This window comes from Propithecus coquereli, unplaced genomic scaffold (genome assembly GCF_000956105.1).
Source record: "Propithecus coquereli isolate 6110/MARCELLA unplaced genomic scaffold, Pcoq_1.0 Scaffold353, whole genome shotgun sequence".
NCBI classification, from domain to species: Eukaryota; Metazoa; Chordata; class Mammalia; order Primates; family Indriidae; genus Propithecus; species Propithecus coquereli.
The window spans coordinates 2,341,624-2,369,426 of record NW_012149208.1 but is presented as its reverse complement, the minus strand read 5'-3'; the positions used below and the strand labels follow the sequence as shown (position 1 = coordinate 2,369,426).

General features: G+C 47.0%; 1 protein-coding gene across 1 annotated transcript in view; it reads left to right on the top strand.

Annotated features, from left to right (window-relative positions):
- The window catches only part of HSPA4 (heat shock 70kDa protein 4), a 44,046-nt gene extending 26,350 nt beyond the window's left edge, over window positions 1–17,696 (top strand). Inside the window, exons 8-19 of the mRNA XM_012651341.1 lie at window positions 384–460; window positions 1,687–1,838; window positions 2,355–2,461; window positions 3,089–3,222; window positions 4,310–4,491; window positions 5,556–5,645; window positions 8,713–8,865; window positions 10,841–10,966; window positions 12,056–12,163; window positions 13,680–13,799; window positions 15,187–15,348; window positions 15,550–17,696. Of these exons, the coding sequence (XP_012506795.1) occupies window positions 384–460; window positions 1,687–1,838; window positions 2,355–2,461; window positions 3,089–3,222; window positions 4,310–4,491; window positions 5,556–5,645; window positions 8,713–8,865; window positions 10,841–10,966; window positions 12,056–12,163; window positions 13,680–13,799; window positions 15,187–15,348; window positions 15,550–15,753 (1,615 nt within the window). The 3' untranslated portion in view covers window positions 15,754–17,696. The remainder of the gene's footprint in view (window positions 1–383; window positions 461–1,686; window positions 1,839–2,354; window positions 2,462–3,088; window positions 3,223–4,309; window positions 4,492–5,555; window positions 5,646–8,712; window positions 8,866–10,840; window positions 10,967–12,055; window positions 12,164–13,679; window positions 13,800–15,186; window positions 15,349–15,549) is intronic.
- Window positions 17,697–27,803: the final 10,107 nt, after the last annotated feature.

Sequence of the window (27,803 nt, the reverse complement as noted above, 5' to 3'; positions counted from 1 at the left end):
TGTATTCGTTCTATTTTATTGCTGAATATAGTTGATAGCCATTTGGGTTGTTTCCACTTTTTGGCTTTTGTGAACAAAGCTGCTGCTTGCGAACGTTCATGTACAATATTTTTCGTGAACATGTGTTCTCAGTTCTTTTGGATCTGTACCTAGAGTGGAAATGCTCACTCATATGCTAACTCTCTGTTTAACATTTTGAGGAATCACCAAACACTCTTGCAAAGTGGCTGCACCATTTGATTTTACCTCTTGGGAATGTGTGAGCGATCCAGTTTCTCCACATCTCGCCAACACTTGTTCTTTGTTTTTGATTTTAGCCACCTATTGCACATAAAAGGGGAATGCGATTTAACCTTTTTTTTTTCTTTTTTTTTTTTAAATAGAGGCAAATTTCTGGAGATGTGTGATGATCTCTTAGCTAGAGTAGAGCCACCACTTCGTAGTGTTTTGGAACAAGCCAGTAAGTATTTTCATGATTGAATTGTTCATGTATCTCAGACTCTCTGGAAAATGTTGTTTATTTTTTTTTTCCAAGCAGTTATATAAATTTTTATCGTAGGACCTACTGTAGTGCTATATTAAGTGTCTTTTTATGTTTCTCCTGGAATACCCCCACTTCTTCAGTAATCTTGTGATAAGTGTTCATGGAAATCTGATAAAAATTTCTCCAAGAAGCCTAATTCAGAGTAAAAGATGGATATAAGCATCTCAGTTATTTCATGGTGGTAAAAATTGTATTTTGCAATGCCGAGGTGATAGTTTTGTAAACTTTTCTGCCAGTAAATCCTTACTTAGCTGAATGAGAGATACAGCATAGGAAAGGTACGATGATTACATACTTATGTAACATGATGCATTAATTTTGTCTCAGGTTAAAAGGTGGCTGTTTGATTTAGGAATATATTACTAATTTTCATAAAACGTTTGACAAGGTGTTTACTTACAGTGCATTGTGTTGGTTGCTATGTCAGAGTGTTGAGGTATGTTGTCAGCTTGGCACCGGCTTTGTTACTAAATCAGAGTGATTATGGTGGATGAGCATGTTCTTTCCACACTGGGACAGCCCATTTCTTTAAATTGCCCTTCTCAAGAAATTGTCAGTGGTTGTTAGATAAAATGTGACCAGGAAATCAGGTGGTTTTAAGAGGTATTTTATTAGCAACAGCAGAGCCTTGGTACATTCTTTTGATATGAGGAGACTATACCTGTGATTTAATTTGAATTATGTTTATGCTCTGAAGAGAGCACCGCAGTAGCTAGATTCTGTATACCTCTTTTGTTCATGCCAGGTCAGGGTAACCCATGATTTTGAGGCCCTCTTATTTTCCTTACGGCTAGCTTACTTGAACATTTGATCTACTGATGTTTTAACAGTTCTTTGAGACTCTGTCAGAGATTGCAGGACCTGTACATTGTAGAACATTGAATATTCCTGGCCCTCACCTCCTAAATCCCATTATTGTTTTGCCACCTTTCCCGCATTATTTTGACAATCAAAACACCTGCTAGTTTCCAGATGCCACACATCTGTGTGAGTGCGTGTGTTTGTGTGTGTTGTGGAGGGGCTGAGGGAGTGAAGGAGTTTTGTTATACATCTGTGAATTATTTCAGGATGTTATTGTTTTATTTTGTAAAATACTAATTTAAAGATTCTTTTAATGTAAATGTCTAATTGTTTAAAAACAGAATTAAAGAAGGAAGATATTTATGCAGTGGAGATAGTTGGTGGTGCTACACGAATCCCTGCAGTAAAAGAGAAGATCAGCAATTTTTTTGGCAAAGAACTCAGCACAACATTAAATGCTGATGAAGCTGTCACTCGAGGCTGTGCGTTGCAGGTGAACTTTCCCTCTTTCCTAGGTAGCCATTTATAAGTCATTGTAAAAAGGGGATAGTGGTTTATGTACCTAACTAATAACCTGAGGTTACCTCAGGGAGATCTCAAGGTGTAAGATTCTGGAATCTTTGTTTTAAAATGGATAGCAGAGATGATGTTCATAAAAGGGATTGTACTTTGTAGCATATAGTAAGATGAATTAGTTGACTAGAAACAGAGATAACTTTGAGCCTGAAATACTATTAGAATTTGGCATGTCAATGTGAAGTAGTGTACATCAATTAAATAAGGGTTAGGGAGGTTAATGGAAAAATAATAATGAGTAATTAGATTGTATAGGTAATTTTACAGATGATAGAAGGTTGTAAAATTGCTTGTTTATACACCATTAAATTATTAATGTAAATATTTATAAAAAACCATTGATGGTTTTCTGAGGTCATTATTTGTGGGTTTAGTAATACTTTCAGTTTATGTCTAACTCGTCAAATGGAATTTTTAAAAATTACTATTCTAGTGTGCAATCTTATCGCCTGCTTTCAAAGTCAGAGAATTTTCTATCACTGATGTAGTACCATATTCAATCTCTCTGAGATGGAATTCTCCAGCTGAAGAAGGGTCAAGGTAATGTTTGTTAATCGTTTTTATACTTAAAGTTAATTCAGTGTTAAGCCTGAGTAATATATTGACTCAATTTCAACTTACGCAAATCTGTAACATTTTGTCATAGTGCATGAAGCAAAGTAATCACTGATTTTATTCAGAATAAATACATTTGTTCTTACTTAGTTTCTTATGCTTGATCTATAAAGATTTCTGGAAACTTCTTTTTTTTCCTAAAATGAAACATTCTTGCCCTATCACCCAGGGTAGAGGTACTGTGGTATGATACTAGCTCACTGCAACCTCAAACTCCTGGGCTCAAATGATCCTCCTGCCTCAGCCTCCCTGAGTCGCTGGGACTACAGGCATGTACCGCTATGCCCGGCCAATTGTTCTATTTCTTGTAGAGACGGGGTCTCTTGCTCAGGCTGGTCTTGCACTCCTGGCCTCAAGCAATCCTCCCGCCTTGGCCACTGTGCCCAGCGCTTAAAACCTGAAATAATGTCAGTTGAGAAGAGAGAGAAACTAGGACTCTGCAGTAATTATAAACTAGAATACACGGGTAAAAACAGACCTAGAATAAATACGTGGGTAAAAGTGTTAGGAATATCCTGAATTTGTGTATTTCTGTCTTTTTCCTCCATCCAGTGACTGCGAAGTCTTTCCAAAAAACCATGCTGCTCCTTTCTCTAAAGTCCTCACGTTTTATAGAAAGGAACCTTTTACTCTTGAGGCCTATTACAGCTTTCCTCGGGATTTACCCTATCCAGATCCTGCTATAGGTAAGTAAAGAGTTGGAAATGTTGCTGTGAGCTAGGCTGATGCCACGACACTCTAGCCTGGGCAACAGAGCAAGACTCTGTCTCCAAAAAAAAAAAAAAAAAAAAAAAAAGCTTATATTTACTTGGAGAACTGGGATAGCAGAAAGAACAAGTGCGCAATATTCTGAAATTTAGGTACTTCAGATTACAAAAGAAAACCTCTTCCAGTCTTGTTAACAGGTTAAGAACCGGTCAGATAGTTACTGTGTAATTGGATCTCCTGTTATGTAGGCAGTATTTCTCAGTTAATACATGTTGTGATTATGCTTTGTGTAAGATACTGTAAGGAGTTAAAGAAACTCTGTTCCGACAATTTTAAGAAGTACACAGAAAATCATTAGGAAATTGTGGCACAGTATCAATGCATCCTAGATTTTGGAACCATGCTGGCTAGAGTTTTTATAGACTCTGGGAAACTCTTACCTGGAAATAATACTTGGAGAGGAGAGAGAGTGAAACTGGAATTGTACTGTAAAGACCTAGAATACATGGGTGAAAGTATTAGGAGCATCCTGAATGGCTCTTAGAAGCTGTGGAAAGCTAACTTACTCTGTTTCCCTCACTTGTAAAGCCAGGAATAAGGACGATAATTCATACTTTGCAGAGCTGTTGGAATCAAGAAAACATAAATAAAACACCTGTATAGTAACTGAATCTAGAAATGACAATTTCTTGGTAAATGACAGAAGCATGTGGAATCAGTGGGTTTTTCCTTTTCAGTAGAGGAGAATATGACAAACCTGTTTTAGGAATTTATCTGTCAGTGGCATATAAAGATGAAGTTGAAATAAGGGACGGGAAGAAAGGAAAGAATTAGGAGGTATTTGAGCCCTTAATTGGGACAGGATAATAAAAGACCATGAGAGAGAGGAAGGAGAGATCTGAGGGTAAGATTCCAAAAGCATCCACTTGGCTTATTTTTGAAGCATCCTGTTAGTTACTGGCCTGTCACTGGGAGGTGGACATCACCTGGCAGTGTGGGCACGATTCCTGTTTGGATTTATCCTCTTGGGTTACGTGTTCCCTGTTGTCTTTCCTACGTCCCTAGCTCAGTTTTCAGTTCAGAAAGTCACTCCTCAGTCTGATGGCTCCAGTTCGAAAGTGAAAGTCAAGGTCCGCGTGAACGTCCATGGCATTTTCAGTGTGTCCAGCGCATCCCTGGTGGAAGTACACAAGTCTGAGGAGAACGAGGAGCCGATGGAAACAGATCAGAATCCGAAGGAAGAAGAGGTAATCTGGACATTTTATACCGTTTTTGATGGCCCAGTGGCGACTTGTCTAGGATTCCAGCAAGCCGGCTTGGTGACAAGGCAGGAACATCGTGACGGAGCTGCTGAGTGAGAGTCCGTCCCTTCCCCCAACCTAGGTAAACCCGCAGGTCTTCACACGGCTGGCTCCTCCCTTCAGATAGTGCGCTTCTCAACTGAGTTATTCTTTTAATTCTTTCTGGTTATCGAAGAATGCTCTGAGTCTTAGCTGATTATGTTCACAAGTGGAATAGATCGTACACTCATTTGTTGGAATCACGCACCAGGTCTTGTCCTCATTGGGTACCTGAATCAAAGCTTTATAAAAGGACAAGTGCCTGGGTCTCGTCCTGAGATTTTGCTGGACTTGGTTTGGCCTGGGGCCCGGGGACCGGTAGTTGAAAAAGCCTCGAAGGTCATTCTGGTGTGCTGCGGGCCTTGAGAACTGCCTGTTCAGGCTCTCCACAAACTTCGCCCTTCCTTGTTGTTGGGCTTTGTAATTCTAACAGAATTCTCAATGTGTTCAGTTCCCTAACACATGCAGTGATTGTACTTTTGAGGATGAAAAGACTAATTTAGGAACTATTTGAAAAAGTTAAGACTTTTGAGAGAAACTGCTCATACGGAAGCTTGGAGAAACTTAACGCTCTCTTCAGATTGTGTTTTGAGATTGTGTTAAATGATGCCACACTGAAGTACGAGTACTTTATGATGTACAAAGCAATTCCACAATCACTCCTGTTTGTATAAGGGTAGGGCAGGGCCAGTATTCTCCCCGTACCACAGTCACTCTTGTTTGTATAAGGGTAGGGCAGGGCCAGTATTCTCCCCATAGCACATACATATTAACTGAGATGCGACAGGAAAACTTCTGTGCTCTAGGTAATACGTAGCATACCTGGAATTTGAGTCTGGGTCTTCTGATTGCTGGTAATTCAGCAGGAATTTCCTATCTTGTGACTTTGTCAGTGTGCCGTGAAGGTTGCTTAGTCTTTTGTTAGTATTAATATTTCCTAGTTCCAAGATTTAATTTGACCTGTTTTTCAGAAGATGCAAGTGGACCAGGAGGAAGCTCATACTGAAGAGCAGCAGCAGCAAACACCAGCAGAAAATAAGGCGGAGTCTGAAGAAATGGAGGTATGAGTTGTGTCTTAGAGTATGAATCGCAGTCTCCTAACATACATGGTTTTGGCTGAGGGGCGCTATGTCTTAGAGGGTAGTTATAGTAGAGCTGCTTCTTTTATTTGAACTATATATATATATATATTTTTTTTTTTTTGAGACAGAGTCTCGCTCTGTTGCCCGGGCTAGAGTGCCATGGCGTCAGCCTAGCTCACAGCAACCTCAAACTCCTGGGCTCAAGCGATCCTCCTGCCTCAGCCTCCCGAGTAGCTGGGACTACAGGCATGTGCCACCATGCCCGGCTAGTTTTTTCTATATATTTTTTTTTAGTTGTCAGATTAATTTCTTTCTATTTTTGGTAGAGACGGGGTCTCGCTCTTGCTCAGGCTGGTTTCGAACTCCTGAGCTCAAACAATCCGCCTGCCTCGGCCTCCCAGAGTGCTAGGATTACAGGCGTGAGCCACCGCGCCTGGCCAACAATTTATATTTTTAAAATTAGAGACAGGGTCTCACTTTGTTGCCTCGGCTGGAACTTCCGGGCTCAAGCTATCCTCCCACCTCAGCCTCCCATGTATCTAGGACTATAGGCATGTGCCACCATCCCTGGCTGATTTTTAAATTTTTTGTAGAGATGGGATCTTGCTATATGTTGCCTAGGCTGGTCTCAAACTCCTGGCCTCAAACAATCCTCTTGACTTGGCCTCCCAAAGTGGTGAGGTTATAGTTGTGAGCCACCGCTCCCAGCCTGTGAACAATTTTTAAGCAGGATTTTATAGTGTTTTGTAATGTGCCTTTTGCAAGATGACCTTTGAACTCTTCTAGTTGATACAGGGGAAGAAAGCACTCAGAAGCCCTAGATTTACTAGCCTAGTGATTGGTTCATGTTAGTTTCTGAGTTGTTCTTACTGAATCATTCTATCCATAATACATTCATCACTGATAAATAGTAATGAGACTTAAAAATTTTTCACCTTTATTAACTCCCTGATCCATGTCTTTTTATTGAAAGATTTTAATTACTGTTTTAAATCATTTTGTAAATAATGTAAATAATTTATCCCAAAATGAATATGTAACATTTTTGAATCCTTTACAACCTGTTCTTTAATTTCAAGTTTTCATGTTTAAATTTGTTCTTAACATTGAAAACACCTTTTCTTTCAAGTTATTTATAACATTACAATGTATAATCTCACCTTTTTAGGAATTTCTGATGGTGGCATTTGGCAGAGCCTTGACATGGCTTAAGTCTGTTACTACCCATTTTGATGTCAGTTAAATAATTTTAATTGCTTTCTTTTAGCTGTGCAAGTAATATTAAAAAAGAAAAAAGGGGCAGAGGAAATTGTGTTCACAGATTTAGCTGGGTCAGGCCGTATTCAAGATGGAAAACCTTTCATGTCGGGTGGGTTGGGGGCAGCAGTGGTAGAGAAGTTCTTCTGTTCGTGGAAGGCAGGCGAGGAGAAGGGAGAAATGACAGATCCTCCCACCCCAGTGCCTCGGAACCGTGGGAAGTTTCAGGGCGGTTGTTACGTAGACTTCCTGGGGGTGCTCAGGAACTGAAATGTCTTCCGTACCATTGCTTCTGAGGGAAATGATGTACAAGTGAGACGTTAATTTCAGCACTTAGCTCACGTGGATATGAGGTGGGGAAATGACAATGAAGTCTTCCCTCACGTAACAGAACAAACCGAATTCCAAATGAATTCAAAAGTTAAGAGTTAAAGAACCCAGACATTCTCTTAGCAAGGCAAGGAGGAAAAAGAAAAAAACAAAACAAAAAAATCCCAGAGAAACAAAAGCTTGAAGTGTGTATTTTTCTAATGCGTGGATGAAGAAGGGCTTTCAAAGGATAAAAGCAGCAAAAGTAATCACAAAGGAAAAAGGGTACATTTGACAATAAAAATTTTTATTGACAAATAATATGAAATGAGAAGAACTAGAAGGGTCAGTCATTTGTGGAAAATATCACAAAACCCTGAGAGAGTGGTGTATTAAATGGTACGAGGCAATTCGAAGAAGTGATGTGTGAGCAAAGGTTATTGACCCGAAGAAACTCATTAAAATAACAGTGAGATAAAGTTAAACGAATTCCCAGTTATGGGTAAGGTACAGGGGGATGGGTCTTCCTAAGTTACTGTGAGAATGTAAATGGTTACAAACATTCCGAAAATCACATTGCACGTATGTTACTGATCCTTAAAAATTTCATATTTTCTCTCCACTAACTTCATAATATATTTCTTTATGTTTAGCTAAGAATAGAAGAAAAATGTTTAATAGTGATTCTATGTTGATTGTGGGAGGTTGTATTGTGTATTTTTTAAAACTTATTGTCAATTGTAAGATAAACATAAAATTTATCATCTTAACCTTTTTTAAGTGTATAGTTCCGTACAGTATTAAATGTAGACATTGTGGTACAGCCAATCTTCAGAACTTTTTCATCTTGCAAAACTGAAACTCTTTACCCGTTAAACAACTCCCCATTCTCCCCTCCCCACATCCCTGTCAGCCGCCATTCTGCTTTAATCTCTGTGAATTTGCCTACTCCAGATACCTCATATTATATTTATTTATTTCTTGTTTTCTGGATGTTATGATAGTCCCAAGTTATTTAGATCATCAGGGAGCAAAGTTAAAAAAAAAAAAAAAGCAAAAATAGCTCTTTTTTTTTTGAGACAGAGTCTCACTCTTTTGCCCGGGCTAGAGTGAGTGCCGTAGCATCAGCCTAGCTCACAGCAACCTCAAACTCCTGGGCTCAGGTGATCCTCCTGCCTCAGCCTCCCGAGTAGCTGGGACTACAGGCATGCGCCACCATGCCCGGCTAATTTTTTGTATATATTTTTAGTTGTCCGATTAATTTCTTTCTATTTTTAGTAGAGATGGGGTCTCGCTCTTGCTCAGGCTGGTCTCGAACTCCTGAGCTCAAATGATCCGCCCGCCTCGGCCTCCCAGAGAGCTAGGATTACAGGCATGAGCCACCGCGCCCGGCTCAAAACTAGCTTTTGAAATAAGACCCATTTTGAAGTTTAAAGTACTCTGTGTATGTGTTTGTTCTTAATGATTTCTATTATTTTAGACCTCCCAAGCTGGATCAAAAGACAAAAAGATGGACCAACCACCCCAGGCCAAGAAGGCAAAAGTGAAGACCAGTACTGTGGACCTGCCAATTGAGAATCAGCTGTTATGGCAGATAGACAGAGAGATGCTCAACTTGTACATTGAAAATGAGGTGGTTATTTAAAGTTTCTTAGAACAGTGAGCTAACAAATCAGTGTGACCAAAGCATTCAGACTGTTTCTAGTGATCGTTATGCACTTTCGGTTGTTTGGACTTTGAAAAAATAATTTAGACTTTTGGGTACTGAAAAGACAAGTTTAAATTATAGATCCCATGGTATGTCAGAATTTGTTTATGGTGATACTAATACAATGTCTATATTGGTAGAAGCTCTGTTAGGAGATCTTTGACATGTCTTTCCTATAGAGGAAGTAGCATTCATTTTTGGGTGTATATATATGTTTATTCACCAGAGATTGGGATATTTGAGGTGGTGGGTCATGGGAGTTGATGAGTAGAAGTCACATAGTGTTAATGGCAGCACTATTTTGCTTGTTCCTTCCCATTGCCAGTCAGTGTGTAAATTCATTAACTCTCGTTACGGTGAGTGATGCAAGGTTTGGGGTCCTGGAGCACGTTTGTTGTACTAATTGTTGTCTGTGAAGTTTCTTACTAGGTATCCAGTGGATCTTGGAATGATTTTGTTTTATAGAAACTTTGGCATTTATACTGCACGAATAAATTTGATTTTTCTTCATATTCCATAACAATAACAGTATTTTTACCTTGTGACATTGAACCAGTAATTTCTTTTAAAAATTTTTTAATTATTATGGGTACAAAATAGCTGTGTATCTTTGTAGAGTACATGTGATGTTTTGATACTGACATACAATATGAATTGAATCAGGGTAATTGGGGTACCCATCACCCCAGGCATTCAACATTTCTTTGTTTTAGGAACATTCCAATTCTGTTCTTTTATTACAGTTACTTTAAAAGTATTCCCTAACTTATTATATTTGCTTTGTTGTGCTAGTATTGTTCATGCTAACTTCTATATATATATTTATATATAATTTTTTTTTTTTTTGAGACAGAGTCTTGCTCTGTCACCCTTCTGTCACCCTGGCTAGAGTGCAGTGGCATCACGATAGCTCACTGCAACCTCAAACTCTTGGGCTCAAGTGATCCTCCTGCCTCAGCCTCCAGAGTAGCTGGGACTACAGGCACATGCCACCATGCCCGGCTAATTTTTCTATTTTTAGTAGAGGTGGGGTTTCGCTTTTGCTCAGGCTGTTCTCGAACTGCTGACCTCAAGTAATCCTCCTGCCTTGGCCTCCCATAGTGCTAGGATTACAGGCGTGAGCCACTGTGCCCGGCTCTATGTTTTTGTAACCGTTAATCATCCCCACTTTACCCCCCACTCCCCGATACCCTTCCCAGCCTCTCGTGACTGTCATTCTACCCTCTGTCTCCATGACATCAATTATTTTTAATATTTAGCTCCCGCATACTAGTGAGAACATGCAAAATTTGTCTTTCTTGGCTTATTTCACTTAAGATAATTGAACCAATAGTTTCTTAAAGTTCTCTTAAATTTTTTTTTGGTGACAAAAGTCTTGGTCTATTGCCAGGCTAGAATTCAGTGGCGTCATCCTAGCTCACAGCAACCTCAAACTCCTGGGCTCAAACGATTTTCCTGCCTCAGCCTCCCGAGTAGCTGGGACTATGGGCACGTGTTCCGTCTGGCTAATTTCTCTAATTTTTGTAGAAATGGGGTCTTGATCTTGCTCAGGCTGGTCTCGAACTCCTGAGCTTGAGCAGTCCTCCCACCTTGGCCTCCCAGAGTGCTAGGATTACAGGTGTGAGCCACCGCACCTGGCTTTTACATTTATTTTTGCTTTTGAGTTTCTACGCCTTGATATTTTTAATGCTTTCCTGTAATGCCACCCACAGAAATCTCACTTCTTGGTCTCAAAATTTGTTGAGGACTAGTCTTCCAGTTCTGCTTTGTTGAGTGGCTCACAGAACTAAAAGGATTTGGTGAAGAATTCTGTTTTTATAGTTCTGTTAGTATTTAAGTGGAAATTCTCTCAGTTGTCCTAATGTCTAATTTATACATGATGTTAATTTCATGCTCTCAGGGTAAGATGATCATGCAGGATAAACTGGAGAAGGAACGGAACGATGCTAAGAATGCAGTGGAAGAATACGTGTACGAGATGCGAGACAAGCTTAGTGGGGAATACGAGAAGTTCGTGAGTGAAGACGTAAGTGTGCCCCACGGCGGGCCTGGCTGCTCTGTGCGTCTCCTGGGGCATCTTCACGTGGCTTAGAAGGGAAGCTTGCATCTGTGTGCATAGTGAAATTACTAAAAATGTATTTTTTGTTCGGGGGGGACGTTTTATATAGTTAATTAGGTATTTATTAGTGCAGTGTTTCCCTAAAGATAGTCTTTGCACAACATTTTAATTAAAAATAATTAAAAAAAGAGAGGATCTTGTTCTGTTGCCCAGGCTAGAGTGCAGTGGCTTGATCATAGCTCACTGCAGCCTCAAACTCCTGTGCTCAAGCGATCCTCCTGCCTCAGCCTCCTGAAAACTGGGACTGCAGGCAGGAGCCACTGTGCCCAGTTAATGTGTGTCACTTTTACAAATCAGTTTTTGGCGCATTGAGTGCAGTTATTTACCTTGTATTTTTCTTTAAGTCAGTTCACTTTCCCTACTTATTTTAACTCAACTTGCTTTTAAATATACAGTTTCTGGTTTTGAAATTTTCTTTCTTTCTTTCTTTTTTTTTTGAGACAGAGTCTCACTGTGTTGCCCGGGCTAGAGTGCCGTGGCGTCAGCCTAGCTCACAGCAACCTCAAACTCCTGGGCTCAAGCGATCCTCCTGCCTCAGCCTCCTGAGTAGCTGGGACTGCAGGCATGCGCCACCATGCCCGGCTAATTTTTTTATATATATATATTTTTAGTTATCCAGCTAATTTCTTTCTTTTTTTTTTTAGTAGAGACGGGGTCTCGCTCTTGCTCAGGCTGGTCTCGAACTCCTGAGCTCAAATGATCCGCCCGCCTCGGCCTCCCAGAGTGCTGGGATTATAGGTGTGAGCCACCGCGCCCGGCCTGGTTTTGAAATTTTCAAACATACCCCAAGTCTCCCATAGTGGAGAGAGAGTGATACAATAAGCCCCCTGTACCTGTCCAGTGTAATATTTGCCACCATTGTTTCCTGTGTCCCCCAGCTCCTCCCACCCTGCATTTTAGAGCAAATCCGAGATCTGTCATTGCGTTCTGTGCTGGTGACTGCACCGGTGGCACAGCTGGTTTTTGACCTAATTACAATATTTTCTTTCTCTTTAGGATCGTAACAGTTTTACTTTGAAACTAGAAGATACTGAGAATTGGTTGTATGAGGAAGGAGAAGACCAGCCAAAGCAAGTTTATGTTGATAAATTGGCCGAATTAAAAGTAAGTGACTCTTGAGAGCAGAAGTATCCCAAACCCTTGTTGAAGCTTCCAAAGAGAGGAGCTCAAAATTGGGAGAATTCTCGTGTCAAGCCAAGAAGACAGGCTGGACGTGATGTTTGATGAACTGTACCCTTTATGACTTATGCTGATTATCATTCTCACTTCTAGAACCTCATAATAACAAAAGAATTTTTTTGAAAATTGAGTTTAGACTTATAGTGCTTCATTGAATTGGAGATTTAGTGCATTCTTGCTGTCAAGAAATGGAAAAGCTAGCAAGATGTATTCACTTCCTTAAAGAGACCTGTAGTGCACGTGGGATAGGACGTTTATGTAGTTTTGATTCTTGATAAAAGCAAAGTATCTTGTTTAGTATTTAAAGAATCTGATCGTTAAACCTTAGGGTTAAAAAAGCAAAGTATTAAAAGTATTTGCATCCTTTTCCAAACAGAACGCCTCAATTTTAGATTGAGGCGTTCTGTTTGGAAAAGGATGCAAATGCACAAGAATGAACTTTTCACATTTCCCTTTAGTTTTAGCTCTGGATTACTTGTATTTTTGTGGAACTGGGCCATTATGGCTACCTCTTGAGTGAAATTTCTCAAGGAGAGTACGTGTAGTTGAATATGTCATTTTGGCAAGAGTAGTAAGAATCTCCTTGAGGTTGTGTGTGTGTGTGTGTGTGTGTGTGTGTGTTACCGTTTATTCTGGGAGATGTCAAACACATGAAAGTAAAGGGACTATAGCTTCAGCTCTTTTCAGTTTATGGCCAATTTGTTTATTTCTATTCCTACTCTGTCATTTGAAGCAAGTCTCTCATGTTAAATTTAATCCAAAAATATTTTAATGAAAGAAAGTATAACCTAATGCTGTACCATTATCACACCTAAAAAATTTCTTAATAACACTGTGGTATTCACTTTTCAAGTTCCATTTATTTCATAATTTTTTTTTCAGTCGGAGTTAGTATCCAAATAAGGTTCATGCATTTTATTTATATGTCTCTCAGATCTGTGTCTGTAGTTATTTCACCATTTTCCCCCTTATTTATTTGATGAGGAAACTGGATCATTGGTCCTGCAGGATTTCCCCCAGTCTGGATTTCACCGATTTTCATTGCTGTGGTGGTTAACGTTGTTAAATTGGTGGTTAGAGTTTAGAGGCTTCATCAGATTCAGGTGGCTTTAAAAAAAATTTTACTTTTGGCAAGTATATTTCCTACTTAGTGCTGTGTATCTCTGTTAGGAGGCACCTAATTTTTGGCTGCCTCCCCACTGTGTTTTGCGAATAAGGGCTCAGGTGGCAAATTGAACCAGCTCCACCCTGAACAGCATTGAGGCAAACTCTGGTGTCCATCCGGAGGCAGCCTTGCATTCCTAGTGGGCCGGAGAAAGAATAACTTCTCCTGTGTAGCACATGGAGAGTAAATGCACTTCATAATCCATCTTAGTAGAAACAGTACAACTCTTATATCTTAAGCTGCCCTATGAAGAATTTGTATATTCTTTCTTTTAAGAATCTAGGTCAGCCTATCAAGTTACGGTTCCAAGAATCTGAAGAAAGACCAAAATTATTTGAAGAACTAGGCAAACAGATCCAACAGTATATGAAAGTAATCAGCTCTTTCAAAAACAAGGTAACTTCTTTCTTTTTTTTCCGTACTCTTATTTTGGTAAAGATAAGTTTTGAGGCATTTATACAGTATTTTTTCTCTTAAGCTGTTGTTTAATAATACTTGTTTTATTTTGGATGTTAAGCAATGTGTAATGGTTTGTAGACTCTTGATAAGAACCATGGGATTTGCTCCATCTTTTTCATAGGTGGAATCTGAAATTGGGCAGTATTGTTTAGTTTCCTTTTCCTGCTGTGAAATGCTTTATCCTTGTTGGACGTAACATGCTCTGTCCTGGTCCTTCAGAGAATATGTTAGGTGTGTCATTTGGTTTGTTACACAGATGTAAGACTATGACAGTTTGATAGTTTTGAGCACTATATGGTACGCTCCATAAATACACTGTCTCATTGAATCTACACCTTTGTGAGTACCCTTACGAAGTAGGTGGTGGCATCAGCCTTCATAGATAACTTCTAACTTTTTTTTTTTTTTTTTGAGACAGAGTCTCACTCTGTTGCCCGGGCTAGAATGCCATGGCGTCAGCCTAGCTCATAGCAACCTCAAACTCCTGGGCTCAAGTGATCCTCCTGCCTCAGCCTCCCGGGTAGCTGGGACTACAGGCATGCGCCACCATGCCCGGCCAATTTTTTTTTTATATATATGTTTTTAGTTGTCCAGATCATTTCTTTCTATTTTTTAGTAGAGACAGGGTCTCGCTCTTGCTCAGGCTGGTCTTGAACTCCTGACCTTGAGCGATCCACCCACCTCGGCCTCCCAGAGTGCTAGGATTACAGGCGTGAACCACCGCGCCTGGCCAACTTCTAACTTCTTTAAGCCTCACTTTCCTTAAGCAACACCCAAGGCTACTAAGTCGAGAGAGCTGGCGTTTAGCCAGAAGTCTGACTGCAAAGTTTGGGTTCTAACCACTCCATTATACTCTAGGTCTTGATGTAATGTCAGTGTAAGAAACATTAAGAATGATAAATTGATCTCCCCCCCCCCCCCAATTTTACTTTTGAAAGGCCTTCTTTTAAAAATTGTATTCATTATTTTGGTTCTGAACTACCATGCCTAAACCTCAACTCTGTATCTAATAAAATTTTTTCGCATCGTGAAATTATTTTTGTAAAAGTTTGTATAAAACATGTGCAGCTATTTATACTGTTGAAGCCTTTAAATTACCACCTGATTTATATTCTTGGCCTTTAAATCTATTTTGTGAGTGTTTAAAAAATTGTGATTACGTTTCTTTTCTTGAATACTGTCAGTTTAGATCATGAGGTGAAATGTGCTTCATTTTTTTTTTAAGATTTCATCTTTTTGAAAGATGGCAGAAAACTAGACAAACATTTGGGGCGGGAGAGTATCCTCCTTTAATACTTGTTTGTCTGGCTGCTGCCGGTTGCAGGAGGACCAGTACGAGCACCTGGACGCCGCGGACGTGGCGAAGGTGGAGAAAAGCACGAACGAGGCCATGGAGTGGATGAACAACAAGCTGAATCTGCAGAACAAGCAGAGTCCGACCACGGACCCAGTCGTCAAGTCAAAAGAGATCGAAGCTAAAATTAAGGTAGTTTACGCTTTCATGTAATAGCGTTTTCTTGTCACTCGTGTTATTAATAGTCCTCAGGTGACATTTGGGAGGGAACTTCATCATTGCATTTTAGCTTCTGGGTTGGTGGTTGGCGGGAGAGGGTGGATTTGGGTTTAGCATGTCTGTAAAATTTGTTCATTTGTAGGAAACCACAGTTTTGTCTCTTACTCATTGTAGGAGCTGATGAGTATTTGCAGCCCTATAATTTCAAAGCCAAAACCCAAAGTGGAACCTCCAAAAGAGGAGCAAAAAAATGCGGAGCAGAATGGACCAGTGGATGGACAAGGAGACAGCCCCGGCCCCCAGGCTGCTGAGCAGGGCACAGACACGGCTGTGCCTTCAGATTCGGACAAGAAGCTTCCTGACATGGACATTGATTGATTCCACACCTGTTTATATTAAAACAGACTGTTATAAAGCTTTAAGTTGTCAACTTTGTTCTAAATATCAACTAGAGCAAGCGAATACTGAAGATTTCTTAGTTTTTAGGGAATTTTGGGGGAGGGGATATGTATGGAGCATTTTGACTTCTAAATAGTTAGATACAGAAATTAAGTGCATTGTATCTTTTTCATAATGGTACTATTTAGAAGCCCAGTTAGTCTTACTGAGCTTACGCTTCACTCCTTTTATGTTTAATCATGCGTCTACAGGAACAAGTTTATATCGGAAAGTTGAGCTATAGCAAAAGCTATACCTAGCTATCAAGCAGACTTTTCATTGTGACTTATATGGCAGGAGCTCTAATCATGCTTCAAAAATCTATTGTGGAGACTGCCACCACGGCTCCCTGCCTGGCGTGGGGATGGGGTCGCCCTCTGTTTGAGGGTCAGAGCACAGCGTGGCACAGAGCGACATAGCAAGAGTATGCTTTGAGCCTCTTCACACTTCACCCCCTCTTCCACCCCAGTCTCTCCCCCTTCTCCGAATAAAGGAGCTCCAGTATAAATGCCACGTTCTGCTCTTGGGAAAATAGACCCCCTGACTTAGAGCGAGTTGTTACCTGAGGGTTTTAGACCTCGAGGCTCTTCCTGGAAGTATGTTCACTAATACCCCAAGCATCAAAGTCTCTAAGCAATTTTCTCTTCAGAAAGTTAGGATTGGGTAGATGTACTGTCGGGTACAGGCATGGTAAATTTAACTGAGGAATCGATCCTTGCTAACTATGGTGTAAAGATTTGTACCCTGGCCTGTTTGTTCGAGCGGGAGATGTTCTGTGTAAATTCGAGGTATAGCTTGAACTCCTAGGACAAGTGTTAAAATTTCTTTTTAGCTCATTCAGAATCACTTGTGTGTTAAGTGTTACTGTCTGTCATGAATATGCCAATTTGTACATGTTAAACAGCTGACAGATGATACAGAAAATTAAGATACACTGGATTGTACTGGATGAGCCTGAAATTAGTGTTCAAGAGGTGTGGCGCCCAGCGTTACGCAACACCTGTTCTCGACCGTGCGGCGATGCCGGGTGTGCCGAGCATTCCTCTGACTGCTGTCGGGGCGGTGCCGATAGGAGGGAGGCATTTTGGAAACTCCAAGGGAAGCCTGTGTAAGAGGCCAGAGCTGGTACCTGCCTTAGGAACTGCTATGAGCTTTGTTGGTTACATTTTGGATCTTTGTAATAATTGCTATTCTGTATAGCAGAGTGTCTCTCTGTTAATACTGGCCTACGTTGTTAGAAATAGGATTGTATCTTGCATAGTTAGAGTAAGTTTCTGTCTATCTCTACATGGAAAAGTTTTAGAGTGTCACAAGCTCCAAAATGCTATAGAGAACACTTGCTCAGAGGAGGAAGGAGGAAGTATGTTTATGTGCTGTATGAGCATGGACAGAGGCCTTACGGCGCCAGGACTTGGGCCCTGTTCTTAGAGCATCCTCTGTTCGTTCTCTACCTGTCACGCTTCGAGAGTTCCAGCTGACCTGCTGCGAGGCCAGAATCTGTGAAGTGCTGGCTGCAGGATTAAGCCACCCTTATGCAACTGACTCAGTCCTTAATGGCCATTTCTTCTAAAAATTTTTTCATGTGTGTGTGTGGGGAAGGGTATAGGTGTCGGGATGGGGGGAACTTGGAGTTAAAACTAGAACTAAGATGATGTGGTCTGCTTGCTCCCTGTCCAGACGGGCTTTAAGACCAGTTGGATCTACATGGAGGCCAGGCCACAGAGTGACAGTTGATGGCTTGTGTGTAGACAAGCATTTATCCCGGTTGCGTTATCCAAATTGGTTTGTTAAAGCTCCAGGTCACGTTCTTACACTAAGAAAATCATTCAGTAAACATGAGATAAGTTTAGGAGAAACTAATAAAAGAAAACCTGTCTTACACTCAATGGTTTCTTTAATTTCGTAATGAAGGCTGCTGGGATTGTGTGTGTGTGTGCGTGCACGCGCGCATGTGTGTTTTGGATGAAAACTTTCCTCTGGGAGAAGGAACCTCTTAGCTTGATTTCAGTGTGGCTTCCTGGGGGACAAGGTGCTGCGTGCTGGCCGACGAGCTGCTCTTTTCTGTACTCATCTCTCCTTGTGAGTCTTCGCCCAGTTCCTCTGATGCGGGAATCCTATCCTTGCTGCTGTGACTGGGCTTTATTCGGAGGATTCTGACAATAGCGAAAAATGGGGTTACGGCATAAAGGTAAGTGTGGGGCCTGATGACCTTCCCAGAGAAAGGCGTGGCCCGGGGCGGGCTTGTAACTGACCGCCGCTGGCCGTGTGGGCGTGTGCTGTGTGTGTCGGGTGGTGACGGGCGTTCTAAGGATGACGCCAGCAAAAGTAGGCCTTAACCGCACAAGGTATGGGGCCGAGGAGGGGAGGGGCCTTGTCCCTGGGGTCACGCCACTTAGCGCAGCCCTGGTCTGGCTGTGCCGGGAGCAGCTCACCTGTGTCCGAGACACGGGTCTCTGGGCGAAGGTCGGTTTCGTCCTGAGCTGTTCTGTCCTTGAGAGAGGAGTGGGCCCGGTAAGGTGAGTATTGGCGGAAAGCCCGGGACTAGCCCGCTGGTCTCAGCCAGACCACAGCTGCTAATGTCTCACACGGTGTTGGGCTCCCCTGGAGAGAGTAACAGCCGCGTGTATCCAGGAAGTGAGCCAGTCCCTGCGCGTCACCGTGGAGCAAGGCGTTGGTGTGAAGGTTGTATAGCGGGCCGGCCGCGGTTCGGTGTGTGAACTTTCCGGACTTCCACCGGGTGGCTGAGGCTGCAGGCAGAGCATTAGACCGGTGGTGTTTGGGACGCTTCTCAAGCATGAAAGCGGGTTTTGTAGGGGAAGTGTTAGAGGTGGGAGAGACGGCCGGGAGATTGCGGTTCTGTTGCAGGAGGTCTTTTCATGGAGAAGGACGGGATATTTTAGGAATGCTCGTATGATGTGTGTACGGTGAGTTGGTCTTGGAGGAAACCGGAGGCAGTGGGACTTTTAAAATAATCCACTTCAGCCAGGCAGGGCGGCTCGCACCAGTAATCCTAGTTACTCGGGAAGCTTGGGCAGCTCCTGCTTGAACCCGGGAGTTCCAGCCTGGGTGACAGCAAGACCCTGTCTCTGTTACAAAAATAAAAAATCCACTTCTGTGTGGACCGGCAAATGAAGAAGGAAGTGGCTGTTGTTGGCACCTGGAGAAAGAGGGAAGATTTGTGCATGGCTCCACCTGAAAACCATGCCGCTGGAAGCTGGGATAGTGGTGGTTGTTCGTGGGGTAGGGACAAGGCAACTGAGGCAGTCTTCAGGGGCCTGACGATTTCCGTTTCTTGATCTGGCCTTGGGTACTGTGCTCATCTGTACACTCGATCTGTTTCAGTAATTTTTAAGTGGCTTTAGCAGAAAGGTGTCTTATTTAAATTTTTACATGAGGAATGTAGGTTATAAAACCACACAGGAGCCTCCCATGATTGGAAAGAACATGAAATGTGTTAGCATTAAAAACTGAGGAAGATTTTTTTCAAATGAAGCCGTTTCTTCTTCAGGGTGGGATTGTGGGTGATACTTGCAAATTATTGCTTGTGTTTTCAAAGATTTTTATAGTAAGCATTTAGGGGTTTTACAATGTTAAAAAACTGGAAGTATATTTTAAAAAGACGGGCTTCAAAGTTTCAAACCTGGAATAAAAGGTGTGTTTGGACACGGGGAGCTTCAGGTCTTTCGGAGTCTTTGCAGGTGATGGAGGGAGTTGGGATAAGATCGAGAAGTGGTACCGGTTGGAGCTGAAAGAGGTTGAAGCCGCAGGCGGGTGTGGAAGGAGGCTGGGCCGGAGCGGCATTCCTGGTTTGGGGAATGGAGGATTGTGTTTGGATGTGTCAGGAAGAGAAGTGGAAGCTTTGAAAGAAACAAGGAGCTGCCAGAGAGGAGTGAGGATGCGTGAGGTGTGGGTGGAGGGGAGTCTGAGATGGGAGAGGTGGCAGCGGCCGGCAGAGTTAGATGCTGCGGGGTGTGCTTCAGAGGGTAGCAGCTGGGCGGGTTATTGCAGGGTTACGGCATGAAGGTAAGTGCCGGGCCTGATGCCTTCCTGAAGAACAGCGTGGCCACAGGTGCTGAGTGTTTGGCCAAGAAGCAGTGGGACGTCAGTCTGGGAGGAAGGAGGCTGGGCACTGCACACGCCCGCAGTCCTGTATGTGAATGGGGAGGCTGCGGGAGTCTTGGAGTTGTCGGCGCATTTCTTGCTCTGGCCGGGGTAGCCCTGGGACATGACCCTCAAACTTGGACTGCCGCTGCCCTTGTGAACTGGATGCTGCTCTTCGGAGCAGATGCCGTAAGAAGTGGAGAAAGGAAGGAGGTGACCTGTTGAGCGTCAGTCTAGGAGACAGGATGGCCACGCCGAGGTGGGGGAAACATCTGGGAAGCTACAGGGTGTAAGTTTCTGGCTGGTCGGGGAAGGGAAGACCTCAGAGGATGTGGGGAAAAAATACAGAATGCTTTCCAGATTTGGCCAATGTCCACGGGCAAGTGACAGGCCGACCCTGACTTTGTTACTCCAGTTGGCACGTGTCAGGACAGGGAGAGTGGGGGGACTTCCAGTTCCTGGTGGGATTTGCCAGGTTCAAGCACAACACACAGAGGATAGGAATACAGAAAGCTGTCTTGGGCCTTTTCTACTACTTTTGTCTGGGTTTACAACCTTCAGAGGCCAGGCGGGCCGTGGCATTGGGGTCCTGCATCAGTGGAGGGAGAGAACACGTTCACGGCTGCTCTTACCACACGTTGGCAGCCCCTTGCCCACCATGCGCTGGAGGTCTCACGTCATCGTTTTCCTACGTGCACTTTAAAACTTAATGAAAATGTACTGGTCTGTTAGATTAGACTTGGCTAATGCTTGATAAAGAGAAAGCTGGAAACACCTGGAAGACCGTCTCAGTGGCTCAGTTTCTAGGATGTAAATCCCAGCAAAGCATTTCCAAGGACAAGCTAGGTCAGCAGGTGTTCTAGAAAAGGAGGCCCCAATGATAGGGTATGTCTGGGTGGTGCCAGTGGGTAGATTTCTAGGACCCACGTGAGGTTGCCACGGGGAGCCAGTGAGCTGCACGGGATACGAGAATTGAGAGGCCCCGCCTGGGGCTGGGGAAGGGCCTTTCCTCGGTGACTGGGCCTGTTCTTCTTCTACACCCCACAGCCGAAGGACGGATCTGCCTCCCTGCAGCCCGGCATGAAGCAGGGGACGGAGGAGGTGCTCGGCGAATACGTGAACACAGAGATGCAATGTTTTCAATGAAGAAGAAACAGAAGAGTAGAACTGTTCTTGGAGTCATCTCATCCAACTCTCCATTTTCTGGGTGAGCAAGGCCGAAGCAGGCAAATCTCACAGCGGGGGGGTGGCAGAGCCGGGAATTCTGACGCCAGCTGTTTCGGAGAGTGTTAATCTTCTGGATAGTTGTGTGGCTAGAACACGGGGCTTTCTGCACGTAAGAAATTTGCCCCGGATGTAGCATTGTTTGGAGTAACTCCCTTAATCTGCTGAGCCTCCAGCTGGCTCTGACTCGGTCTGGTGTGAGCTGCGGCGTCGACGCTGCCACGCGGGGGCGCCGCCGCTCTTCCTTTGCCTCGTCCGGCCTGCGGGTCGGACGCGGCTCCTAGTTCACGAGGAGTCCCAGAAGTTTGGGGGACACGGCCGCCGCCTCCTTCGGGGCAGCTAAAAGCAAAAGAGATGTGGTTTACCAGAAGCCTCAAGCTAGAAAGTAGGCTCTTGCGACTCACCCCTGAGGTCTTTACCACCCGAAGTGTGGCTTCCTGGTGCTAAGGGGAGAATCGGGCTGACTCCAGACCCTGGGTAGACGACCAGCCCAGTGCTTCTCAAACTCACCGGGGATCTTGTTAAAATGCAGATTCTGATTCAGGAGGTCAGAGTGCAGCGTAAGAGTGACGTTTTCAACAAGTTCCCGGTGGCGCTGGTCATGGACTGCACTTCGACGAGGAAGGATTTAACCTCTGGGACCCTCAGTTTCTTCGTCTGGGAAACTGAGGTCACACCAGTCCCGTCCATCACAAGAGACGATGGGCGTGGAAGGCATTGCAGACAGGAAGGGTAGGGGACCGTTGACACCAGGCAGGTAACTGGCCCTGTGAAGTGCGAGGAGCAGCAGGCCAGACACCAGGCGTCCGAGTCACCGCAGAGTCCGGGGCTGCGGAGGAGCCTCTGTCTTGCCCTTGCCCTGCCGGGAGCCCAGGCTCGGAGGAGCCATGTTGAAGGTCAACCTAAGGAACAGAGATGCACCGACCTCCTCCAGTGCGGCCTGTCCCTCGTCCCTGGACGGGCAGGGAGTGCTGTTTCCTGCCTCCGCAGTGACACACGAGTCCCTCCTATCCGGTGCTGGAGGTCCCACTGTCCTTCCAACTGAGCTGCTCCTTCCGCCGCGGGCTCACGTGATCCCATCAGTAGCCCCGCCAGGGGGCAGGGGCGAGACCTCTGCCCGGCTATGGTCTCTGGCTGTGGATGGAGACTCCCAGAAAGCAGCGATTTGCCTCTCCGGGTCCTGGGCACCAGCTGCAGAGAGGTGAGTAAAAGCTTCCGAACGCCCGGGCTCCACGGGACCCTCCTGACACCCAGTTTAGTCCCCTCTCTTTGCCTCAAGGTCACGGGGCCAGTTCCGAGTGGCACAAAGATGAGATTGCCTAGCGTACGAGGTCCCGGGGCTTCTCCCTCACGCCCGCCCCTCTGACGAGGACCGCTGCCTCCCGACGCCCGCAGCGTGTCTTCCAGGTCTCTGCGATGCGCGGTCAGGAGCCTGGGCAGAGGAGGCGAAGCTGGGCGGCCGAGGCGGCGGGGTGGGAGGAACTCGCCGTGCATCAGCGCCCGGGCTCTCCTTTGAGGTGAGGCCGTGGCCGCAGGGTGCGTCTGAACCCGCGGGGGGCTCGTTTCGCGGTTACTGGGCCCCCCCGTTCTCAGTGGGGCTGCAGTGGGCCTAGGACTCTAACGAGTTCCCAGGTGAGGGTTGTGTCTTCGCTCCGGGGCCGGAGAAGCTGCGTGCTGGGTCAGGAGAAGCCACAGGGCTGCTGGTTCGTGTGAGCAGCTGGGGGGCTGGGGGCGGGGAGGCGCGGACGGTTGTGCCGAGTAGGAAGAGAGGAAAATGCAAAGTGTTCGTGAAGAAACGCCGAGGAAAGTTTGCAATTTCTCTGAAACTATTAATATTTCTGATTATAGGACTTTGGGTCTCTTTGAACAGTGTCCGTTTCCCCCAGGTCTGGGGGGACGTGGGCCCCTGAATTTGCTCCCGGGTGTGGAGCGTCTCTTTCTGGGGCGCTGGCCTTGGGTTTGTCTCCTGGCGCCTCGCTGGGTGGAGGACTCTGGGCTTCTGTCCCTTGGCAGGCGGGAACCTCTGCCAGGGAGAGGAGCATTTGCTGAGTCGAGGTCCCTTCTCCAACCGAGTCCGCGGCCTCCAGAGCCCGGCTTCCGTCTGCACCCTGTGCACCCCGTGCTCGGGCTGGCGGACAGCTCCGTGGCTTGTAGGGGTCCTCGCAGGCCGAGGGAAAGGCCTCAAGGTCCCCAGTGTCCCCAGGTGGGACGTCCGTGTCCAGCAATTTCCACTAAGTCGGGTCCAGCTCTGCAGCCCGCTCCACACGGCTTTTAAGGACACTTTGAAAACAAGCCCTGAATTGGAGCTAACTCACGGGGCAGCACCATCTGCTAATGAAGTTGCTTCCTGTTAATTCAAGTTCACGAAGCGAATGGCTCCCAAAATCTGGCCGGGCTGCGGCGGGGGACGGCGCCCGGGAGCCGAGGGCTTTCCGCCCCACGTGCCAGGGCAGCCGTCAGGGGACCTGCTGGTCTCAACAGGTGGGAGCCTGGACTTCATCCTTGGGCTCGTTTGTCCCTTCCAAAGCCATTCTCTGGGCGGCCATGGGCTCTGCCCCGGCCCGGTGGCGCAGACATCGAAGGGCCCACACGTGTCTTCACGCAGCGCTTGGTCTCGCGGGGCCTACAGAGACAGGTGACGACAGGTGGGGGGAGCCAGGGGGAGCAGGAACGGCAGCCGGGGGGCAGAGGACGAGTGGGTGTCGGCTGCACTGGTGAGGGGCTGGGGGCAGCGGGGCAGCTCGGAGGAGGGGGCCGTGGAGAGAAGACATTTCCCAAACTCATCTTTCCACTCGTGGCTCCCGGGACCTCCGCCCTGAACACAGCCCATGCCTTTTTCAACACGTGAAACTGCTTTTCCTAAAAAGCACATCCCCTCTGATTCTACTCGTAGCACATGGGCGCCCCGCTTAACCACGGAAACCTGGCTGCAAGCCCCGGCCGCCCTCTTCCCTCCACTCACCGGGAACCGCCCAGGCCAGATCACTCTCTCCCAGAGCTGAGCGTCCTCCGCTCCAGCCCCGCGGCCAGGCCCCGGACAGGCGGGGAGCAGCCCACGCTCAGGGCAGGGAATGGCCAGAGGGGAGGCCGACAAGCTGCTGTCGCCGTGTGGAGTCGCGTGGAAGAACTCCCTCCTCCTTGCAGCCGTTAATTTATTCAGGGGTTGGGAGGACGCCGCTCTTCGGAAGGCCTCTCTGAGACGCAGGAGGGTGGACACCGTCTCGGTAAGCACCCCTAGGTGACAGCAAAGGCCCAGGGAGCCCCGAGAGGGTCTGTAAGGCAAGGAGAAGTCTGGCCTCACCATACAGAGTGGGGAGGAGGGCGTCCTACGTTGGCCCCACAACCCGAGGGCACCTGGGTGTGTGCAGAGAGAGCTGGCCCTCGGGTCACAGTGCCTGAGCCCTGGGCACCTTTGCTGGGGCGCTGCTGCCTGAGTGTGACGTGCTCGATAGGATGAAGGGCCAGCTAGCTCAGGAGGTGCAGCTCAGTCTTGGGGGCCGCCTGTGGCTACCGGCCCGGGTCAGGGGCTGTGCCAGCACCTGGGGCCCCTTGCAGGCATAGCAGATGAGTCACCCATGCGAGCAGCATCCCAGGGGAGGTGTGAAACTCCTGGGGAGGGAATTTTTGGGGCTCAGAACATTTGCATCTTTCCTACTGAGGCAAAGGGACCTCATTTGTACCTGGACCAAGGGCCTTGATCTTTTCCTGAGGGCGCGGGTGAGCCACGGTAAGGTTTAGAGCAGGGACACAGCAGTGGGGGGTCTGCTTTGCACTGTAGAGAGGTCTGGCCAGTTTGCTGGGGTGGGATAGAAGGGGGGAGGCTGGCGAGGAGCGGGGGGCTACGTGGCTGGTTGGCTGTGGGGCTGCCTGGAGTCTCCACTGTGCGTGGCCTGAGAAAGCTCCAGAGAACCTGTGTGCAAATCACATCCAAATGTGCACGGACCCAGCCTTCCATTCGGCCTGTAGCATGTGCCAAGAGTCAGGCTGATCTGGGCTCCAAAAGCGGGGAGGGGCCCAGCCTGCCGGTCCAGGTCCAGGTCCTCATCACCCCGAAGCATAAACTCCGAGGGGCAGGCCTGGGGCAGCGGGAGCCCGGGGTGGCCTGTCCCCCGCAGCGCAGTGCGGGGGGGGGCGGTTGGGAGTTGGGGGGTGGCGGTTCTGCTCTGCACGCTGTTCGCTGGAGAGTCAATCACCAAGACAGCAGCTCTAAAATGTAGCCCGGGCTTCCGAAACCCGGGACAAAATGGCAACAACTGAATTCGATGCAGATCTCTCCGCATTTAACATTTATGAGCGGCAATAAAAGGGAAGGTTGGAATTGTATCCGCAGCTCCCAGCACAAGCCATAATTTTACACACTCGAACATCTGTTTTAAGATCGTAGCGGAGAGTGTTGGGTAATTGGCTCCCTTTTGTCCTGGGCCCATCAGTTAGGCCCCATCAACTTTATTATAAATTCTCAGGGATTTATTAGTAAACAACAGTTGCGGAGCCGGATGCTGCCGCACTGCAGCCAGGGAGCGTCTGACTCGGGCCTGCGGGTCTCACCAGCGCTTTCCTGTGACCTGCCGGCGTCTGCTGTGCAAGAAGCCCCTGGGGCCGGGGTGGGGCGGGCGAGAGGCTAGAGGGTGCAGCTGCGGGAAGGGGTGAGGGTGGTTCCCACAGCCCGGCCCACCCTGGGGGGCTGGTCTTGGACACTTGGGTGTAGAGGTGTCCCCCGGGGCCTGGAGGCTGACGCAGAGGCGGAAGGTTTTGGCGTTGGAGGGGCCTGGCTCAGCCCTGGCTTCCCCGTGTGTGCTGGGTGGCGGTGGGCAAGGCATCTAAACTTTCTGTGCCTCAGTTTCCACATCTATAAAATGCAGATGAGGGCAATGTCCTGTCTTCTGGGGCGACTGTGAAGATTAACGTGTGAGCGTGCAGTGCTGCTGTCTGGGCAGCGGGGAGCCCCGCAGGGGCAGGTTGGGAGCAGGGAAGTGGAAGGGGAGGGCTGGACCACACGGCCGGGCAGCGGGTGGCCGTCCGCGGGAGCACGTGGGGGTGGGTGGCAGACAGAGCTGCGTCACCCACGGTTCCCTGTGGCTTCCTTCCTCATGGCGGGTGTGGGCCTGTCGGGAGGGGGAGGTTGCTGACTGCGCCCGCCGTCTGGGCTGGGAGAGTGGGCACCTCCGCTCTGCACGGCCCTTGCGAGCTCTTCGGGCCCCGTTCCAGCCCTCGGACGGCCCAGATCCCTCTGCCCTGTGACCCAGCCCTGGAGCCTGCAGTTAACCTTCTAAACTCGGCTTTCTGATGTGTGAACTGGGGAACAACAGACTCTGTATGCGAGTGCTCAGCACTGCGCCGGCACCTACCAAGTGCTAAGTGAACGTCGGCTGTTCATGCTCAGTTAAGTGAGGCAACCCCCCCACCCCCCGGCTCCGTTGTCGACGGGTCTCGCTGGCGAGGCAGGAAGATCACAGCCTCTTGAATCAGGGCCTGGTGTGTCCTTGGGGAAGTCACCCTCTCTGAGGTCCCATTTCCTCATCTGTAAAATGGGCATAAGACCATCACCTACCTCATAGGGTTATTGTGAAGATTAAGTAAAACATAGTGTCTGGCTTGACTATAAATTCTTTTTTAATTAAAAAATTTTTTTTTTTTTGGAGATGGGCCTCACTTTGTCAACTAGGTTCGAGTGCTGTGGCAAGATCATAGCTCACTGCAGCCTTGAACTCCTGGGCTCAAGTAATCCTCCTGCCTCAGTCTCCTGAGTAGCTGGGGCCACAGGCGTGTGCCACCACACCCGGCTAATTCTTTTACTTTTCTGTAGAGATGGGGTCTCACTATGTTGCCCAGGCTGGCCTCGAACTCCTGGTGTGAGGGAAACATGCAGGTTCCCCACTGCACGACAGAAACAATGTGCTACCCGGAGTGCCTGGCAAAACCGTACAAAGTAGACGAGGCAGGTACCAAGGTGATGGCTGGGCGGGAAACGTGCTCAGCGCTTTCCTACCCCGACACGCTGGCTCCGAATGCCCCGACTGCTCTGGAGCGGCTTTGCTTGTCCTGCGGTGCCCCCAGCTAATTATAACACAGAAGTCCCCGCCTGGTGGCAAACTGTGATGTCACTGACATAACACGGCTGCGTGGCAGGTGTGACGGTGGCGCTGTACCTGCGTGGTTGGTTTCGCTGTGAGCAAAGACGTGAAAACTGCGTCATTCGTTGGAAAGGGATTTCAGACGCCCAGGGTGGGCAGCGCGGACTGCGCACACAAGAGAGCTCCTGTCGCAGAGATCCTGTGCCGCCCAGGAGCCGGTGCCCGGCAGGTAACCTCTGACCACCCATCAGGCTGGGCTCGCCTGAGCGTTCTTCGCGCTCTCTGTTCCCTCTCACTGTGGGGCGGTTTTTCTACACTGTCCCGGGATTCTCACCAAACGTGGCCTCACGAGGTTCTCTCGCCTCACACTCGCGCAGCGCTGGGATCACAGGTGTGCGCCGCCGCGCCCCGCCCTGAATACAAGCTTTATTGCTGTTATCGATGGCATTGTTCGCATTCCGGGGAACGAGGTTTTCTGAGCCTGCTTCTGCAACGTGTGTCCGGCCCACGCTCGGCCGCGTGTGTAGGGCCGGTGGGAGATGAGCCCCGTTGGCGTTTGGCGTGTGCTGAGGACCCGCCAGGGCGGACAGC